This window comes from Diceros bicornis, chromosome 13, assembly GCF_020826845.1.
Source record: "Diceros bicornis minor isolate mBicDic1 chromosome 13, mDicBic1.mat.cur, whole genome shotgun sequence".
NCBI lineage: Eukaryota > Metazoa > Chordata > Mammalia > Perissodactyla > Rhinocerotidae > Diceros > Diceros bicornis.
In genome coordinates this window covers 13,826,246-13,847,604 of record NC_080752.1, presented here as the reverse complement: position 1 = coordinate 13,847,604, position 21,359 = coordinate 13,826,246, and the positions used below count along the sequence as shown (strand labels likewise).

At 37.0% G+C, this 21,359-nt stretch overlaps 1 protein-coding gene across 6 annotated transcripts in view; it reads left to right on the top strand.

Moving 5' to 3' along the window:
• The window catches only part of EPS15 (epidermal growth factor receptor pathway substrate 15), a 136,660-nt gene that overhangs the window by 58,063 nt on the left and 57,238 nt on the right, over window positions 1-21,359 (top strand). For 4 of the 6 annotated variants that reach the window (XM_058552390.1, XM_058552387.1, XM_058552386.1 and 1 more), the window contains 4 exons: window positions 3,769-3,858; window positions 5,812-5,957; window positions 8,293-8,449; window positions 12,683-12,768. In XM_058552390.1, the coding sequence (XP_058408373.1) occupies window positions 3,769-3,858; window positions 5,812-5,957; window positions 8,293-8,449; window positions 12,683-12,768 (479 nt within the window). The remainder of the gene's footprint in view (window positions 1-3,768; window positions 3,859-5,811; window positions 5,958-8,292; window positions 8,450-12,682; window positions 12,769-21,359) is intronic. The other 2 variants (XM_058552389.1, XM_058552388.1) reach the window with 1 other exon arrangement.

Sequence of the window (21,359 nt, the reverse complement as noted above, 5' to 3'; positions counted from 1 at the left end):
CTGTCTTCATATCTATCTATTGGTTTTTACCTTCTCACCAATCCTTAACTTTTTCTGTCAGGTAAGTTCTTAGACTGAAAGTGGTCTAAATTTTGTCAGCATTTGTTGAGTCCTTATTATGCGAAGAGTTTTTGGCATTTGGAGATTTATAAAGGACCTGTACGTGTCTAATATTAACGTGTTCACGTTGTATGGAAATTAACTTTGTATATGTTTGCTTCTTTTATTTGGTTGTATAACTGAGAAATGTTTTTGCTTTTGTATTTCTAGTGCCCAGCACAGTGCCTGGTGACTAGAAATTTCTCAGTAAATGTTTTGTTGAACTAAATTGGTGAAAGAAACTTTTGTTACTTGGAAAACACAAGGAACACCTGATATTTTCATCCCGAATTGCTATTTTAAGAAATTATAACTGGCAATTCAAATAATTAAGTAGACCATTGAACAAATAAAACTCCTAAGGAAACTCTTAAAATACTAGTTCTCAAAGTATGATCTCCCATCAGCAATATCAGCATCACTAGTGAGCTTAATAGAAGTGCAAATTTTCAATCCTTGCCCCAGACCAACTGAATCAGAATGTCTGAGATAGGGTTGAAAAACCTGCGATTTAACAAACCCTCCAGGTGATTCTGATGGCCACTAAAATTTGAGAAATACTCCCAAAAAAGTATAGAGAAAAAAAAATCAAAGAAGGTAAGTAGCTACTGGTAATTGACTGCAACAGTGAAACTAAATCCCCTCTTTCCCTGCTATTCCTGAATAAGCTCAAGTTTATTTTTGATGCTTTTACTTTGAAATCATCAAAAAGATATTCTAAATGCTTCTTAGTTAAGTGTCTATCTCTAGCTGTATAAATGAATTTGCTAGTACATTTCAATTTAAAAACAAGTTGCCAGCCAGATTTCTTTTTTGGTGAGTCTGGTACATCATTTGATGTAGTTGCTGTATTTGTTTCAGTGGCAGACTTTGATTAGGATAAAGTTCAATATAATAAGAAAACAAATAAAATCACAACCCAGCAGTATATTGTTTGCTTATTCTGTTGTATTTGGTGGAAAAATTTTTGGCTTCAGTTTTGTCGGGCAAACTATTTTCAAGGCAACATGAAATTAATATATTTTTTTAACTTTCAAAAAAGGTGTTGTGTATTGGCATCAGAAGGCTGACATTGCTTTTTTGCTTCTAGTGTCCACTTTTACAGCAAATGACTCCCATCTGCAGCAAGGGGGATGCTGACCTTTAATGTGCATGTTAGTCACTTTCAGATCAGTGCCAATCTAATAATATTACATATATTGTGAATTTGCTTGAAAGTGTGTATTAGCCAGATTGTTTTCTTTCTAGAGTTTTAAGCTTTTGGAGATGGAAAGTTTGTTTCTAAAACTGAAATTCTTCAAGTTGACTAGTGAACGGGGAGAGGAGAATTCTTGGTTTGGGTCAAATGATTAAATGATTAGTGCAGGACAGACAGCATAGCATCACCTGGGAACTTGTTAGAAATGCAAATTCTCTGGCCCAACTCCAGACTTATTGATTCTAGCATTCTGGGAGCAGGGCACAGATATCTGTGCTTTATCAAGCTGTCCAGATAATTCTGATGCTTGCTAAATTTGGGTACCAATGGGTTAAAGGTTAGTTTTATCGCTTGTAGGGAAGAGCATGGTAATGTAAAATTACACTTGCACTCCTAATAAAGCTGATCAAATCTGGAAAAAACAAGAGCTTTGTAGCCAGAAAATCTTGGTTTGAACCCTTCTCTATCATTTCTTAAAATTATATTGAGCAGGCTACTTATCATCTCTGAGCCTCAGTTTCTTCATCTGTAAAATGATATTAGTAATCTCAGAAATCATGGGTCATTGTTGTATTAGGTGCTCAATCAATATTGATTTGAAGGCCCCACAAAACTTAACTTAGAAGCAAACTTCTTTTTGGGGAGAATTGTCATTTTCAATGGAATAAAAAATATTAAGAAGAAACACTCAAGCTTCCTCCCAGTTGCTGTTGGAATCTTTCTGGAGGTTCCAAGTTGCCTTGTGTAATTTCATATGCTTGAAGATAGTCATGGGAACTTTTTTCTTTTGAAAGTTTTAAAGGTGCCTTGAATTCTTTAAGATGGAGGGTATATCCTAGGTCAGTCTGTATGCAAATTGTCCCACTTTGTGCAAGTGCTTTATGTATTTAATAATTAAAATTAATTTAATAGGTAATACATTCTCATGGTTCAGAAATCAGTACAATATAAGAAGATAGTCAGTGGAAAACATATCAGTTCCAACCTTGTCCTCAACTGCTCCATTTACACCTACTCTAAAACCACCTAACTCCTTTTCTTAGTTTCTTGTTTATCCTTCTAGAATTTCTTAATGCAAATATAAACAAATATGAATAATTATTACCCCCAACCACAAAAGATAACACATTATACACACTGCTCCACACTATACTTTTTTCATGTTTAACAATATCTTCAATATCTTTTCACATAGAGAGCTCTATGATTCTTTTTCCTGGTCAGCTTTGTTGAGGATTGGTTTACATACTATGAACTACGTTTAGTTTATGTATATAATTTCATGAGTTTTGACAATTGTATATACCTGTGAAGGTTTGAAGGTACCACCACAGTTATGATACAGAGTGTTTCCCATGGGCTTTTTGTAGTTGTTTCATAGTGTTTCATACTATTTCATTGTATGGATGTACCATAATTTTTTTAACCAGTCTTCTGTTGATGGGCACTTGGGTGCTGATACAAACAATTCTGTAATTAATAACCTTTTTCATACCACATTACCTTTGTAGATGGGTAAGTCTGAGGATAGATTCCCAGGTTTGGAATTGCTGAGCCAAAGGGGCAATAAATAAATTTGGTAGATGTTGTCAGTTTGCCCTTTATGGGCTTGGTTCCAGTTTGAGCTCCCACTGGCAATGTATGAGAGTGCCTGTTTGCCCAGCCTAGCTAACAGAGTATATTATGAAACTTTGAATTTTTGCCAATTAGGTGGAAAATAGTATTTTAATATAGTTTTACAGTTTTCTTGTGAGTGAAAATGAGCATATATTAGTATGTTTTAAAGGATGGGCCATTCATAGTATTTACTTTTCTGTAAAATATCTGTTGATACTTTACTTATTTTCTTCTTGGATTTTGGTTTATCTTCTGTTAATTTCTAGGAATTTTTTATATATTAGGGAGATTAGCTCTTTCCTTGCAAATATTTTTTCCCAGATTGTTTGCTTTTTTTGAGGAAGATCAGCCTTGAGCTAACATCTGATGCCAATCCTCCTCTTTTTTCTGAGGAAGCTTGGCCCTGAGCTAACATCCGTGCCCATCCTCCTCCACTTTATATGGGATGCCGCCACAGCATGGCTTGACAAGCAGTGCGTCGGTGCGCGCCCGGGATCCGAACTGGTGAACCCCGGGCTGCCGCAGCGGAGCGTGCGCACTTAACCACTTGAGCCACCGGGCTGGCCCCAGGTTGTTTGCTTTTGACATTACAAGAACTTTAGGTGAAGAGTGTGTGTCTAAGTTTTTGCTACTCAGGATATCTTCCTAAAAGTTGCTTAGCTTTGATTTATTTCCTTTTTCCCTCCTTCCTATTGTCTTTCCCTCTTCCTCCTCCTTTCCTTCCCAGCCTAATTTCTTTAAAAAAGGATTTGAGACAGCTTGAAGATGCTTTGTTGTTGAACAATAATCAATTCAATGAGTGAATGTTGTTAAATGATTTTAATATATATGACCCTGGTTCATCTATTTTGAAGGCCATGTTTTTGGTATACTGTGCATTGGAGAAAGAACCTGTGCCAATGTCCTTGCCTCCAGCCCTGGTGCCACCTTCTAAGAGAAAAACGGTCAGTATATCAGGCTCTATGCGGTTGACCTCCTCTTCAGCATCAGCCAAGGAACCTTACCACTCCTTACCACCTGTAGGCATTTTACCTACCAAAGCACCGTTAAGACAGGTATAGATTTAGCAGTGTTAAAGGACTTTTTTTAAAAAACAAAATGCATGGCATTTAACAGTTGGTTGCTTGATGAAGATAGAAGGAGCAAAGGGAGCAAAGGTTTAGAGCTCCCTCTGATTGAACCTGCATAATGTGATGTCCCAGAGAAGACAGATAATTCTTCTCCTGCATTTGGCCTTGCTTAGGTCATATGGATGTTTCATTGGCTTTGCCTTGATCTACCTAGAATTAAAGTTGGAGATAGAAGATACTCCATGCTAATCTGGTGTGCTTGCCCTGGCATAGTTAATAGGTGTTTTTGTTTATTTAATCTCTAGTTAACTCTTGATTCTTTGGGATCAAATTATCCAATTTTAGATTGCCCAAAGCTTTTTGTCCCTCCATCCTGCTTCTTGTCAGGCTGAGTAAAGGAAAAATAATGACAGGATATGCAAATCAGCCAGTTCAGCTACAGTTAAGAATGCTGAATGAAACTATTAAAAGTAGAGATTGAGGGTCCGGGCCCCATGGCATAGTGGTTAAGTGTGCATGCTCTGCTCCTGGCGGCCTGGGTTTGGATCCCGGGCATGCACCGATGCACCGCTTGTCAGGCCATGCTGTGGCAGCGTCCCATATAAAGTAGAGGAAGATGGGTGCAGATGTTAGCCCAGGGCCAGTCTTCCTCAGCAAAAAGAGGAGGATTGGCGTGGATGTTAGCTGAGGGCTGATCTTCCTCACAAAAAGAAAAAAAGTGGAGATTGAGAATTATCTGAATATTTTGTTTATACAGACTCTCCCAGTTACCCATATTAATGTGGTCATTCATAAGTCAAGAGTTAACTGTGCTTGAATTTATTTATTATTTATTTGTTTATTTTTTAAATTTTTTGTTTATTGGAGTAACATTGGTTTATAATATTGTATAAATTTCAGGTGTACATCATTATACTTCTATTTCTGCATAGATTACATCATGTTCACCACCCAAATACTAATTACAACCCATCACCACACACATGTGCCAAATTATCCCTTTCACCCTCTTCCCTCCCCCCTTCCCCTCTGGTAACCACCAATCCAATCTCTGTCTCTGTGTGTTTGTTTGTTGTTGTTATTATCTACTACTTAATGAGTGAGATCATACGGTATTTGACCTTCTCCCTCTGACTTATTTCACTTTGCAAAATACCCTCAATGTCCATCCATGTTGTCACACATGGCTGGATTTCATCATTTCTTATGGCTGAGTAGTATTCCATTGTGTATATATATCACATCTTCTTTATCCCTTCGTCCTTTGATGGGCACTTAGGTTGCTTCCAAGTCTTGGCTATTGTGAATAACGCTGCAATGAACACAGGGGTGCATGTATCTTTACACATTGGTGTTTTCAAGTTCTTTGGATAAATACCCAGCAGTGGAATAGCTGGATCATATGGTAGTTCTATCCTTAATTTTTTGAGGACTCTCCATACTGTTTTCCATAGTGGCTGCACCAGTTTGCACTCCCACCAGCAGTGTATGAGAGTTCCCTTCTCTCCCCATCCTCTCCAACACTTGTTGTTTCCTGTCTTGTTAATTATAGCCATTCTGATGGTCGTTTACTTATTATTTAAAAGAAAAAAAGTAAAATGGGCATCTGTAAGTATAATCCCAACTGACCTATATTTTTCTTCTGTAATATTCTCTTCACCACAGCATTTCCATTGGGGTGTGATGGAAGTGATACACTGTTGCTGTAGTTAGTGGGGTAGAATTGCTCAGCATTTGTGACAGATACTGTAATGGGTTGAAAGAGTGACACTTCAAAGTTTGTTTCATTTTGGCAGAAATACTATATATATATTTTTTTTCTTGTAGTGGGTTGTGTCCCCTGCAGATAAAGCTAAATATGATGAAATCTTCCTGAGAATTGATAAAGATATGGATGGATTTGTGTCTGGATTGGAAGTCCGTGAAATCTTCCTGAAGACAGGTTTACCTTCTACCATACTAGCCCATATTTGGTAAGACTTTATTTAAATTAATTTATAATTTTATTTATTTATTTATTTTCCCCCAAAGCCCCAGTAGATAGTTGTATGTCATAGCTGTACATCTTTCTAGTTGCTATATGTGGGACGCGGCCTCAGCATGGCCGGAGGAGTGGTGCGTCGGTGCGCGCCCAGGATCCGAACCCGGGTCGCCAGCAGCGGAGCACGCGCACTGAACCACTAAGCCACGGGGCTGGCCCTAAGTTAATTTAAAAAACAAATATAGTTTTGTATCAACTCTAGTTTTGTGCATTCTTATTTTTAGGCGTTTGTAAATAGGATAGTTTTTGTTTCAGAATTCTTTTTTTTTTTTTTGTGAGAAAGATCAGCCCGAGCTAACATCCATGCCAATGCCCCTCTTTTTGCTGAGGAAGACTGGCCCTGAGCTAACATCCGTGCCCATCTTCTTCCACTTTATGTGGGACACTGCCGCAGCATGGCCTGACAAGTGGTGCGTCGGTGCGTGCCCAGGATCCGAACCCGGGCTGCCAGCAGTGGAGTGCGCGCACTTAACTGCTACACCACGGGGCCGGCCCCTGTTTCAGAACTCTTTATAGAGAAAATTGAAATCTGAGGATTTCTTCTGGGTAATGGACAAAAGCTTGAGAATGGGTTACCTGATGTTTTATAAGATTAACAGTGTCAGTTAATGATTATTAGAATGTTAAAACGCCTCATCTGTTTATATCAGATAATTAACCTTAAATTTTTAAGGGAGAATCTGAAAATCTGAAATTTAAACAGTATAAAAAACAGTATCTTCGGGGCTGGCGCGGTGGCATAGTGGTTAAGTTCGTGCATTCTCCTCAGTGGCCCGGCATTTGTAGGTTTGGATCCCGAGCGTGGACCTACGCACCATTCGTCAAGCCGTGCTGTGGCAGGCATCCCACATATAAAGTAGAGGAAGATGGGCAGGGATGTTAGCCCAGGGCCAATCTTCCTCAGCAAAAAGAGGAGGATTGGCAACAGGTGTTAGCTCAGGGCCAATCTTCCTCACACAAAAAAAAAACCTAAAAAAGTATCTTCAAGGCATCCTCATATGATACTGTAGGGTATATGTATACTTTTGTACGTTTACATAGGAATTACACATTTCCTCCTTAAAAAAGACAAACTTTAGTGTCTCTAGTGAATTTCACATTAAATGAGATAATGTATATGAAAATGCTTTATCGTGTGCCTGCCACCGTTACACTTTACTATACCAGAGGTTATCTTGAGGTTTTCAAAGGGCAGCAGACATCAGAAGTGAAGTTGCACACAGTTGCAAAGAGAAACTTAGAAAAGAACAAAGTGGGACAGTAGATCTGCCTTAAAAGGAACAAGAACCCAAGACTGGGAAAGATTAAATATGTTTAACTAATAATAGCTGCCACTTTTGAGTGCCTAGGCTAGGCGCTATGCTCAGTAAATGTCAGCTGTCGTGGGCTTGGCATTATCCCCAGACTTTTTATGTATTTTGTCTTTAATTCACACAGTAACCTTGCAAGATGGGTGTCATCTCCACTTTAGAGATGAAGAAACTAAGGCTTGGCGAGGTCAAAAAATTTGGCCGAGATCACAAGAAATAAGTAGAAAAGCTGGAATTCAAGATTTCTTTGACATCATAGCCTGTAGTCTTTTTGTCAGGCCATGTTGGCTTTCAATGAATCAAACAGATCAGGACTTCAGAGAGCTGAGCTTTAAAAAAAAGAAAAAGGAGAAGAAAAGAAAAAGCAAATAGAATAAAACATTTGGTGTTTTCTTTCAAGTGATTTTGTAAAGCTTTCCAGATTGCTGCCTTCTCTTCACATGTGATCTGTGTTTGCAGCTGTTGTTTCTGCTTTGACTTGGTGATCCTTATATCCTCCTACTCTTAAGAGTTGCAGGAAGCAAGCCGACATGGAAATTTTTGCTTGTTTTAGAATCATTCTAATGCCACTAATGAATGAAATTTGTTGAAAGTTACGTTTCATTTTAAATATCTTTTAATGTTGAAAATGGTGGGAGTAGAGAATGTTGAGATTTTTTGGCCCAACACAACTCCTACTCTGTAGTGGTTCTGGAAATTTGAAGGAAGGCACAAAGCAATCCCAGATTAGAGGCCTGTGCTCAGCACCAGGGTGAACATTCTCTTTTTTATACCTTTTTAGCTGATCTCTCTCTTTTAACATTTGAGTGCGTTTTGGGCAAACCACAAGTTTTTGTGACATTTTTTTAATTCAACTGATCATTTTTAAAAAGGTACATAGTCATATTACTTTTCGCCTGGATTTTTGGGATGGTAGTTGTGGCATTTATATACTATTCATTTTGTTTATTTGTACAGGGCATTATGTGACACAAAGGGCTGTGGGAAGCTTTCAAAGGATCAGTTTGCTTTGGCTTTTCACTTAATCAATCAAAAGTTAATAAAGGGCATTGATCCTCCTCACATTCTTACTCCTGAGATGATTCCACCGTCAGACAGAGCCAGTTTACAAAAGGTAAGACAACTTGAAAGAAAACCTGAATGCACTAAGAGAGAAACAAGTGCTATGTCAGATGATAGACTCAATTTGGATGGAATAGAGGAGAAAATGTATCAGGCTAGGAGCAGAGCAGTATACTGTTGGTGGATTAGTTTGTGCCTAGAAGTATGCTCGAATGCCTTGTATAACACCCTTGGGCTACAGCTTGTTTACCCCAGTGCGTTACACATATGGCAGCCGTGTGTTCCAATCTTAAAATTGGAAAAATGTGGTCTTATTTCTCCCCTTCTGGATTTGTGAATTAATTTTTATGAATAGGGTGTAAAATTTAAGTGAAATCTCTAAGAATTAAATTATTTTGTTTCATTTGATGATTCACTCTTACGGAAAACATACAAATTTGAAACCAAAATCTAGGAGATTATGATTGCTTGGTGCAATTTTAAGTAAATAAATTTAAAAAACCCAAGAAAAACATTATGTTGAGGAGAAATCTGTGTGGTTTTGTCTTACATATGACCATCTATTTCTGAGCATATGACTGAATTTCATATCTGAATGGCTAGAAGCAGGTTTTAGCTACGTTTGGTTTCTGGTCAGCAGTGGGAATTTTCAAAACTACGTTGTTTTAGCCATGTTGTGCCTTGATTTTTCTTTCCTCATCTAGAAACGCTTCCTAGTATAGTGCATTAACAATATCTTGGCCTTAAAAGAACTTGTATACTCTAGTGGCTATTTGCCTTTAAAAATACATAGTTTGTATCTTTAAATCTTTTGTGACCTGTAAAGTAACCATTGCTGTGGTGATTCTTCAGAGTTATATATAACAGGAGTTGTTAAATTTGTGGTATGAGGAAAGCTCTCTTTAAAATGTCAATAGAATATTTTGGTTTTGCATTAATTTTGTCACATAGGTTAAAGAATCCCATTTTAACAGACCTAATAAAAGTCAAAATTGGACTTTTTCTAAGTCAACTAAGTGGAAATTCACAGCCACCAAGTATAGAAGTTATTTAATGAGTTTTTATCCTTTTTAAATAAAATCAATATTTGATTATCTGTTTTGTGAGTTTTTGTGGGGGAAGCATTTTGTGAATTTTTCGAGATTTCTTGTGATATAGGACATGAGCTCTACATTGTGGAGAAGGCTAAAAGTGATGCCACCTAGAAAGATAAAGGTTGCAAAATTGTATTATGTCCTCTGCTATAACTGTATCTCAGTTATGGAACACTGTTGTTTCATCCTTTCTTTCACCTACATAGAGTGGTTTTTTTCCCTTGCCACCTTTACTGAATCTCCGCCAACACAAATTACAGATACGACAGAACTTTCTGAACAAATTATGTTTGTTCATTGAAGTCTCTGTAACATTAGTAGACACTTCAAGTTGCATCTGCTATACCAAGTTTTTTTGTCTGAAGTCCATTAACTAGAGCATAGACACCCTTGTCTATTTGTCAGATATCAGTATTATTCATTAAAATGGGATTTTATCATTGTTGTCTTATCTATTAACCAAAATTTTTAACCTTAAAAATTAAAATTTGCCTTGGTTTTGTCTTTCAAATAATCTCTTTATAATCTGATTTTTTTAGAACTGCATTTTTTGCAGCTTTGACTAATCCCTTTTTGAATGTCGCTCTCCTTTCTGTGTTTTTTCTAGTTTGGACTATTTTTTCCATTCTGCAGCACTCTGCTTTTCAGTTTCTTAACTCTCCTCTCTCAAGGTCAGAGCTTTACTTTATGCCTTTTTTAGCGTTACAGTTTTTGGTTTACCAGATACGTTTTGAAGTTAGAGGTTTTTTATGCAGCAAAGTTGATGCAGAGAAAATACCTAAACAGCATGCTTTGTCACATGTCTGTCACTTGGTCCTTGTGTGCATTTTAACTTGCCGTCCCTAGGCTCTGTGATCCGCTTAAAATCACCAAAGTGGAATTTTTGTGTGATGCACTAAATAGGGTGAGAGAAAATATTTTGAAAGAAGGGGACATGCTACGTTTTTTTTCATATGCCCTTCTTATACTTTATATATTGTTAGCTGAACTTTTTCCATGCTTCCTGGTTGCATGCCATTTTATTGCTTTAGAATGGGAGTTTAATTTTTGTGTCAGCAATTGAGGAGTGACACAAGCTGTACCAACTACAGTGCACTAATCTTCCTTCTAGAGTCATCTGTGGTGTCACCTTATAACTTGTTTGAGGTTAAACTTATTTGTCTCACTCTTCTTATTTGATGATGTTTGTAATAGTGAAAGACTGTCACATGTGAGTCACTTTTTTAGAGTGACAGAAGAGGTGTGGAAGTCATGAGTTTCTTGGAACGCTTGCACCTCTGATAGTGAATTTCTCAGTAACATTTAGGTGATGTAAGTTACTCTTAGTGATAGAAGTGAGACCAAGTGCTAATTTTTCATTTTGTTCACCTGTCAAACTGTCTGGCCAGGCTTAGCTCATAAGTCAGGTTTAGACAGAGTTAAAATCCTAGTGAATACCTGTCACATTTAGAAATCCACTTTAAAATTTCTGATTTAATTTAGGATGATAACGGTCTGTGTAGAAGTGAAACACAGTAAAACAGTAAGAGAGATATTTGATACAAATCTGTAGTTAATATAAAATTGAAAATAATATTAATTGAATCCTATTATATGAGTTTTAGTATTTATGGTCAAAACAACCCCCAAAACATCTGAGGACTAGTAATGCAGTGTAGCATAAAGAAATATAGAAGGAATTATTTGCTAAATTTTATGAAGTACCTGTTTATCAGGTTGGCTTTTAGGGCAACGGTTTCATTTACCTAAATGATCTTGATATGCAAATAGTATGGGTCATAGTGTAAAATAGCACTTGAATTTAATTAGAAGTCTTCTGATCAATATCTCCTATTAGCTCCATTCAACTTGAAGCAAGTCATTTAATGTGTTTCCTTAGCTCCAAAATAATAATATCTGCCCTACCTACAGCCCAGTTTTCAGATTAGTTTTGAGAATTGACTAATAGATTTGAAAGTGCTTATTAAGTTGTAAACCATCATATAAACGTGAGGAGATGGGATATTGTGAACTTTAAGGTTTCTTCTTCTGTTGTGCAAGTTGGTGACATACATTAAGTTCCTAGCAATATAAGTATTAATACGAAGTTTTATGCTCTGCTGGTAAGGTGCCCGGTGTATCTTAGTTTTACATGTTCAGACCTCAGTTTTAACATTTCCTAACTGTGATTATTCTGTTATTTGTCAGTCTGGTTGTAGCGTTGGGTGTAGTGCTTGAAGGAGCAGTTATCTTTTTGCTCTGACTTCACCCAGCTAAATAAGGAATCAGCAGTGGTTCACAAAGGAGATTGAGCCAGAGTGGAAGCAACTCATTGGGAGGCCATTCATCTTTTAAGAGCATATTCTGTTGAGGAAGTGAATTATAATATTACACTTATAAAATATCATAAAGTTTGTCGAGTGACTTCACATGCAATATTTATTTCATTTAATTTTTAAAGTGGGCAGGGCAGAGATGATTCCCCTATTTTACAGTGAAGCTCATGCAGCTAGTAAAATAGCAGAGTCCAGAATAAACCCAGCTAGATTTTGGTGCCATAAGGACCGTTCAGAGACCAACTTTGACACCTTCATTATTGGTAGAAAACCATATAAAGGATGTCATATTTGAAGACAGTTTCATATATGGTGATATTAATATTTACTATGGAACATGCTGAGCAGTTGGTTTTACTTTAAATAGGGTAGACCATTTTAGTATTTAAGTATTTAACAAAGTAAATATTTGTTGAATTGAATAAAATCAACCACCGCTATAATTCTGAGATTCAACAAAAATTTGTATACTTACTCTGTGCCATATGATACAAGTACAAATAAATCACCATCCATCTCCCCAAGAATTTTATACTTCCGTTCAGAAATTAGTTTATAAATTTGATATCTGCTTTACTGCAAGGTTATGGACAGTCTGGGATCGAATGACAAGGACATTGGGATCTGAAGTGATGGTACATATTATACAACAACAGCTTTTAGAGAATTTAAGGGAAAATGTCTTAGTATATAACTGTTATGTTCGTGTGTGTATAAATTGCACTAGATGTGGTTTCCTCAAATGAATTAAAGGTGTTAGTACTACCATAAAATATGTAATACCCTGTATCCATGTCGTGTTTTTAAACACTTTTAATGCTTTGCCACGTATAATTTTATAGTAATAATGTATGATTTTGAACTTTTTGTTTTTAGAACATCATAGGATCAAGTCCTGTTGCAGATTTCTCTGCTATTAAGGAGCTAGATACCCTTAACAATGAAATAGTTGACCTACAGAGGTATGTATAGTAAAATTACAACTGATTATGTAAATACACACACACACTCTTTTCTGTTTCTAATTGGTAAATGCTACTTTATTTGGTTAAGTACCATGGTTCTTGAATTGGGAATCAGTGTACCTTATTTCCTCAAATCTAAGACAAATTTTAATTGCAGGATGCTCTTATTTTCTTACATACCACTAAAAAAAGAAAAATCCTATAAACAATGGCATGCCATCAACTATAAGATACTATTTGATATGTACAGTGAAAAATGTGTATCTTAGAATGAATGAAATGTAGTTTTCTTCCAACTTCAGATATTTGAATAACATATTAGGAAAACATTAATACATTTTATGGAAGGAATGTTAAATGCAGACACCATGCCAAGAGGTTTCATAACTGTTCTCTCATTTGATCCTTACAAAAACCTTGTAATTTGAGATAGATGTTATTGTTCCTATTCTACAGGTAAGGAGTTAAGATGCTTAGAGAGGTTATTTTGCCTAAAGTCATACAAACCTGTCAGCAGTAGAACTAATACCTGATCTCAGGACTACTTGATTTGGAGTTGAATCTTCTTTCTTATACATAGGTACTGTGTGGAACAGACTTGAATACAAGTAGATTTGAATCTAAATACAGGAGGTACTATTGATATTTCCTTAATTCTCTTGTTCCCTGGGAAATTTATGGTAATACTCATCGTAAAAATGACCTCCTAAAATTACTTTTTAGAAGGTGAGACCATTTTTCCGTCTACAAGGCATTGGATTTAAATATCACTTTGTATTTACTACAAACCTTTTTTTTTTTTAACTTCACAACACTTTGAAGAAGATATTGGCTGATACTCCTTTGATGGTATTGAGACACAAGGGGATTAAATGATTTATCTGGGCTATATGGCAAGAACTTGGCAATGATCTTTCCTCATCCGTGAGACTACACTGAGATTGTTGTAGAGAAATTTAGTTATGATTTTTTCAGTTGTAAGAAAGAGCTCAATCCAGGCTAACTTAAGAGAGAGTGAATTTATTGACTTGTGAAACTAAGACCTCTTAGAGGTAGGGATGGCTTAAGGCATAGCTTCATACTGGGGCTCAAATAATATAATCAGTTCTCTTGCTCTCTCCATTTCCTGTTTGCACTTCCACTGGGTTGTTCCATTCTCACATAGACTTTCCCATTATGTTATCAAGGGGCCTATAGCACACCTAGCCTCATGTACTTATAATTTCAAATCTAGTGGAGTGTCTCTTTTCTGGCAGTTCGGCCCGGGTTCGGATACCAGGCAGGCACCTACGCACCGCTTCTCCGGCCATACTGGGGCTGCGTCCCACATGCAGCAACTGGAAGGATGTGCAGCTATGACAGACAACTATCTACTGGGGCTTTGGGGGGAAAATAAATAAATAAATAAATAAATAAATAAATAAATAAAATCTTTAAAAAAAAAAAAAAGAAAATCAGTGGAGATATGGAAAGCCTATATAACCTCAACAGTTAGTTGGGTAAAGAATGTTCTTTGTTATTGGTCAGAAAATGAGACGTTGTTTTCATCTCTAGTTCACCAAATTGTTTCTAGTTGAAAATATAAGACATTGAGAGCTTGAGGCAGGATACCTTTTTTTCCTTTTTTTTTTTTTTTGCTGAGGAAGATTCTCCCTGAGCTAACATCTGTACCAGTCTTCCTCTGTTTTGTATGTGGGTTGCTGCCACAGTATGGCCGCCGACGAGTGGTGTAGGTCCACGCCCGGGAACCGAACCTGGGCTGCCGAAGCAGAGTGCGCCAAACTCAACCATTAGGCCACGGGGCTGGCCCCTCATTTTTTTCTTTATATTTGTTATATGATTACTACAACATTTGCTATATAGGGATTTAATTATGTTGATCAGATTAAATTAGTATGATATTTTTGACTTCAAGAAGGAAAAGGAATGGTTGTATATAATAATCTTATCAAATACCTGGATCTCCCACCTGAGCTCAAGACCTATATTTTTCATTGTCTGCTAGTGTTTTCATCTGAATGTCCAGTTGGACATGACTTCCTAATCTTCTGCTGGTCACTGTCCTTGTCTCTTTTATTTCTCTTTCTCAGTGACATTACCATCTAGTCACTCAAGCTAGAAACCTGAGATTTTTCTTCCTCTCATCTTTATTCTTTTATCTTTGAAATGTTTCTTGAAATCACTCCTACCTTCCCATCTCCTTGGCCAGATTAACTCCTTTTCATCCTTCAGATCTCACCTTAGACATCATTTCCTCTGGAAAGGGAAGCCTTCTCTGACTACTTTACCTCCCAACTCCCGTATCTGTCAAATCTTATTTAAAGAGCCTATGTTACATAGTTTTTTTCCCCCCTCCCCAACACCCCAGTACATAGTTGTATATCTGGTTATAGGTCCTTCTAGTTCTTTTATGTGAGCTGCTGCCACAGCATGGCTATTGACAGATGAGTGGTGTGGTTCTGTGCCTGGGAACTGAACCCAGGGCACTGAAGCAGGGCGTGCCGAGCTTTAACCACTAGGTCATCAGGGCTGGCTCCATAGTTTTTATATTTACACTTGTCATAGCATTTACCATACTTTATTATAATTGTCTATTTTATTTGGATCTCTCACTAGCATATGTACTTCTTAAGCATAGGGACTATTTGTTTGTTAACTGTTGTAGCCCTAGTGCTTAGCTTATATAATAGATGAGAAAATAGTTTGTTCAATATTGTGGAAATCTGTCTGTTCTACTGCTTCTGTCTTAGTTTTAGTCTTTATCTCTTATCTGGATCACTGCTATAACCTCCTGATTGACTCTTTGCTTTGAGTCTCCTCCTTTCCTTTGGACTATCCTACCTCCAACTGCTGTATAAAATACAACTCAGATCCCTTAGTGACTCCCCATCCCCCACTGGATCCACTTTACTTTTCTGAGTGTGGTGTAAAGGCTCTTCCTTCACGATGCTCCGTTGGCATCCTGACTATCCTTTGGCCTTAGCCACCTCCCACGGTAAAGTAGAATCATCTCCCCCTGTGACACTGTAAAGCTCCTTGAGAGCAGACACTGTGTTTGCCCTTGTCCTCTCAGTGTTCAGCAGAGTGCTCTAAGCTACCATTTCAGTTTTATCCCTCTTCTCCAGCCATGTGGTGGCTGGGCTTATTACCTCTCACTTCAACATGCCACCACTTTTTTATTCCTCTGTGCCTCTATTCTTATTGTTCCCCTTTGCTTGAGCACGCCTTTTTGCCTTGTAAACTTTTACTCATGCTTCAAGGCCCAGCTTAAATATCATCTCCTTTGTCAAATGTTCCCTGAAACCTTGATTGCCAGTTGCACTTTCCTTTCTACTTCTAGAGACTTTATTCCTTTATAATAGTACTCACCACATTTCATGTGGTCTTTTTTTATATATATCCTTTTTTTTTTTAATTTGAACACCTCCAGGGCAGGAGCTATGTCTTATTTGCATAGGTCTAGAAATTAATGCACACAAGTGCCTGACATCACAGAATCTCAGTATAGGTTAGTCTATTAAATGAATGAATCAAAGTATGTTATAAATATTAGAATATTTCCTAGACTTAAATCCTACAAAGTTTATGGCAGACTAGAAGCCATATGTTAAATGAAACAAGGCAAAAGATCTTCTGAATAATAGCTTATTTTGAAGACTATAGAAGAGGATTTTATAGACAAAAGGATTTTTAATCCTCACAGGGACATTAAGGTTAAGGGCTGGTTTTTCATATTTTGCCAACCTATTTTTGTGTCAGGGGTTTTCTTTGAGAATCTGATGAAGGCTATTAGACTCTGCCTCCTGATAAAAAGAACATGTGTATCCATGTGAACCATTTGCATTTATTTCAGGAGTCCCAGATGCTTAAAAACTATCCATGGGCCGGTTTTTAAGAACCCTTGCTCTGAAAGTAAAGTGGCTCAAATAGAGAAGTTCTTGGCAGTGAAAAAGCAAAACATACCAAGAAATTGCTTCAGTCACTTAGATAGTTTGGTGGTGAATTATGCTGAGGCAGAAGTTAATATTTATTTGTCTTCTACTTCCTTCCTGTCTCTGTCCTTTTAGCAAGAACATCAGGAAGTAAAAGCTATATCCTGTCAGGCCAGTTTGTTATCCTGGTCTTGGACCAGTAAACAGGATAGATAATTATAATTATAATTACTAGACATTGTGCTATGTCTGCTTTATATGAATCATCATCTTCATCATCATCGTCCCCAACACCCAGCTCAGCACATAGAGCACAGCATTTACTGAACAGGTTCTCAGCAAGCATTGGTTGGAGAAGCTGAAGAACACTTGCCCTAGTTGAAGAGAGACTAGAATGGTGCAGCCAGAATCTGTAGATCTCTACTAAGTTATATTTAGGAACTGATTTTTTAAAGGATATTTGACAGTGTTAGCATATGGTTTGAATTTTTAAAAAATTTATGTTTTTGGTTTAGTTCAGTTCAAATACCATTAGAAACCATTAGCTCTAGCTCTGGAGAGAGCGTTGCTTATAGTGTTGAATCTGGAGCTCTTTTGCTTATATAATCCAACTTGATCTGTGTCTAGCCCTGTAAAGATCTAGTATCTGTGGTACTGATACTAGAAACTCTCAATTGTGACTCAAGAATGGCATTACTGATTGAGTAATTGAAGCTCTAGGTTGTAGTATGCATTTGTTTGGTAGTAAGGAGGCATTTTAATTCATTTTCACGTAAAGTGCATGGCTCATCATTTAAAACCTCTGTTTAGGGAGACTTCCCTTATTTGAAACCCTCTTTGCTAAAGTCTGAGTCTGCACAGTCTAATACAGTAGCCATTAGCTGTATGTAGCTATTGAGCATTTGAAATACAGCTAATCCAAATTAAGATGTACTGTTAGTATAAAGTATACTGGATTTCAGAAAAAGAATTTGGATATATTGGGTTAAATAAAACATATTACAATAAATTTCACTTTTTTTTTTACTTTTTAATATATAGCTATTAGATCATTTAAAATTACATGTGTGGCTTGCATTATATTTCTCTTGGTCCACCTTGGTCTGAATCAATTGTATTCTGTAAAAATTATGTTTCATTTGCTTGCATTATTTTGTAGCACTGGTAGCTTATTAAGGGGCACTTACCTCTTTTAAGAGAGCAGTAGTTTTGTTTGTTGTTGTTGTGAGGAAGATCAGCCCACAGCTAACATCCACACCAATCCTCCTCTTTTTTGCTGAGGAAGACTGGCCCTGGGCTAACATCTAGGCCCATCTTCCTCCACTTTATATGGGACGCCACCACAGCATGGCCTGACAAGCGGTGCATCAGCGCGTGCCCGGGATCCGAACCCAAGCTGCCAGCAGTGGAGTGCACACACTTAACCGCTATGCCACGGGGCCGGCCCCAAGCAGTAGTTTTTCAGATGTGTTACAGTATGTCTTTGGGAGACAAAAATAGCTACCAAGAAATTTTAGCACCTAAAGGATTTTGATGGAGTCAGTCTCTACCAACATATTTAATTCCTAACTGCAGTCACTCTGGATGCTTCATTACAACTTTTCAACAAGCCAGTAAAGGTACTTTTATACTAGTAAATAGTATAATGGTAATAATATAGCTGACATTTATTAAGCACTTATTGTGTGCTAGGCGTTGTGTTGAACTCTTTCTAGATGTAATATAAATTAGTCCTCCCCATCAACTTTATTATCCCTATTTTATAATTAAGAAAACTAAGGCCTAGTTTTAAAATTCTTTTCTTTTACTTTTTTCATCTCATTTGTCCTGCTAGATAAGTAGAATAAATTAACTATTTGGGGTTTGCAAAATAAACTTTTATTTCCCTCTTTAAAAAATGAACCATCTAATTTTGGATCCTGCCACTGACAGGGCAGTGGTCGTATGAGCCACACCCCAAACTTTGAGTTTTTCTTGATTCCAGTTAGGCTTTCTTTTTAATAATTTGTGCCCATGAACATATTTTCTGATTTATTTTTCAAAAATAAAACTCATTAAAACAGAACTAAGTTTAGTTATTCCCATAGTACCATAGGCACTTAAACTTTTATAGTATTTATCTTATAGTTTTATAATTAATGGCAATGTTTGTTTTCCCAGCGAATTATAAGTAGGTGCCCAACTTTAATTTTGTTTGGCATATAGTCGATATTCAATAACTAGTTGTTGAAAGAATGAAATAATACACAGTCATACAGAGAGTGTGTAATTAAGGCAACTTTTAGAGAAAAACTTAAGATACAAATCAGTATCTTGACTCTCAAACTTTAAGTTTTTATCAACTCACCAAGAATTCTTAGAGTAAAAGGCCCTCTGACTTTCAGACTGGTTTGAATTACAAGCCAAGGCTTTCTCATCAACTGTCTATAGTTGTTACTCTAATCTAGCTCAAGACTTCTGACAGTTCGCAAGATAAGCAGTGTCAGAGTGTTCTGTTGCCTTTCCAGCAGTTGTCGTCAGCTTTCTGAGCAATGAGAGCCTCTGCTTCCTTTTGCTTCCACAGGGCAGAAGCCAGCAGGGAACTTCAGAGCCGTGTTGCTAAATAATGCCATTCACAGTGCGAAAATGCATGGCTCAGAAACCTTTAGGGACTCCCATTGCCTGTATATTAAAACTCTATATGTCTTTACCTAGCACTGAAGTGCTACCATTCCAACTTTATTTAACACACATGAACCCTCCATCCTAGATAAATTAGCCTACAGAATTTTCTCACCTCTGTGCTTTCTTTTTTTTCTTTATTAATTTTTTTATTGTGGTAAAATATACGTAGCATAAAGTTTACCATTTTAGCCGTTTTTAAGTGTACAATTCAGTGGCATTAATTGCATTCAGGTTGTTGTGCAACTATCACCACTATTCATCTCCAGAATTTGATCATCGCAAACTGAATGATGTACTTGCTATCATCTTCAGTCGCATGCAATATTCTACCCTATGAGCTCTATCCTCTCCACTTTATTATTGATGTCATAAATTACATCTTTATGCATTGTATATCCACTAATATAGATTTGTAATTATTTTTTATGCATTTGTCTTTTAAATCCTATAGAAAATATAAAGGGGAGTTGCAACCCCAAATTACAATAATACTGGGTTTTTTTCCCCTATGTATTTACTTTCACTGGAGGTCTTTATATCGCTTCAAGTTACTATGTAATAGCATCCTGTCATTTCAGCCTGAAGGACTCCCTTTAGCATTTCTTGTAGCACAAGTCTAAAGGTAATGAAGTCCCTCAGCTTTTGTTTATCTGGGAATATCTTAGTTTCTCCCTCATTTCTGAAGGACAGTTTTGCCAGAATATTTTCAGTTGACAATTTTTTTCTTTCAGCACTTTAAATATCTCATTGCCTTCTGGTCTTCAAGGTTTCTGCTGAGAAATCCAGATAATCTTAGTGAGGATCCCTTGTACATATGTGACAAATCTTTTCTTACTGCTTTCAAGATTCTGTCTTTGTCTTTCATCAGTTTGGTTATAATGTGTCTCAGTGTGGGTCTCTTTGGATTTTCCTGCTTGGAGTTCACTGAGCTTCTTGCAGGGTAGATTTGTGTATTTCATAAAATTTGAGAAATTTTCTTAATCTACCTTAGTCTGCCATTTTGCTTACATCCTCTGTGCTTTCTTGCATAAGCTCTCTCTTGCATTTGAAATGCCATTTTCCTACCCAACATTCATTCTTTGCTTCAAGGCTTAGCTGACGTCTCACCTCCTTCACAAAGCATTCCCAGGTGGAGTAATTTCTGTTGATAAACATACCATTTACTATCTGCACAGCTTGTTTTGCAGTTAGTGAACCTGCCTTCACTGATACCAAGGAACCCTTTTCTGACCCTTTCCAGGGAGAGTCAAGATACCCATCTTCTGTGTTCCCACAGCACCTTGTGCTTACCTGTTGTAGCACCCGGTACACTACATTGCAATTATCTTTTTGTATTCTTCTGCCCAATCCTCACACACTGAATTGAGAGTTTCTTAATGTCAGGGACCTGTCTCATTGTTTTTTGTATCCCTAAAGTGTAGCACAGTGACTAGTATGTAGTAGGATTCAATATTTCTTTGTTGAATCAGTAGATAGGTCTTAAAGTTGCACAGAGATATATTGGGTTTCATTGTGTATTTTCTCCTTCACTCCTCACAGCAATCCCCACATATGATATGTAAAGTAGATATTCTCTTCAATTTATTTTAAGGAATTGGCTCACACGACTGTGGGAGCTGGCAAGTCTGAAATCTGTAGAACAGACCAGTAGGCTGGAGACCCAGGGAAGGAGTGGATGTTGCAGCTCAAGTCTAAAGATAGTCTGGAGATATAGTTCCTTCATCCTTCAGGGACCTCAGCTTTTTTCTCTTAAGGCCTTTAACTGATTGGATGAAGCCTACCTACACTTTGGAGGGTAATCTACTTTACTCAGAGTCTACTGATTTAAATGTTAATTTTATCTAAAAAATACCTTTACAGCAGCATCCAGACTGGTGTTTGATCAAATATCTGGGTACCGTGGCCTAGCCAAGTTAGTACATAAAATTAACGATTGGAGAGGGTGATAGGAGCCAAGGCCTAAGCCCTAAAAGATGCTCTGTCTCTCTGCCT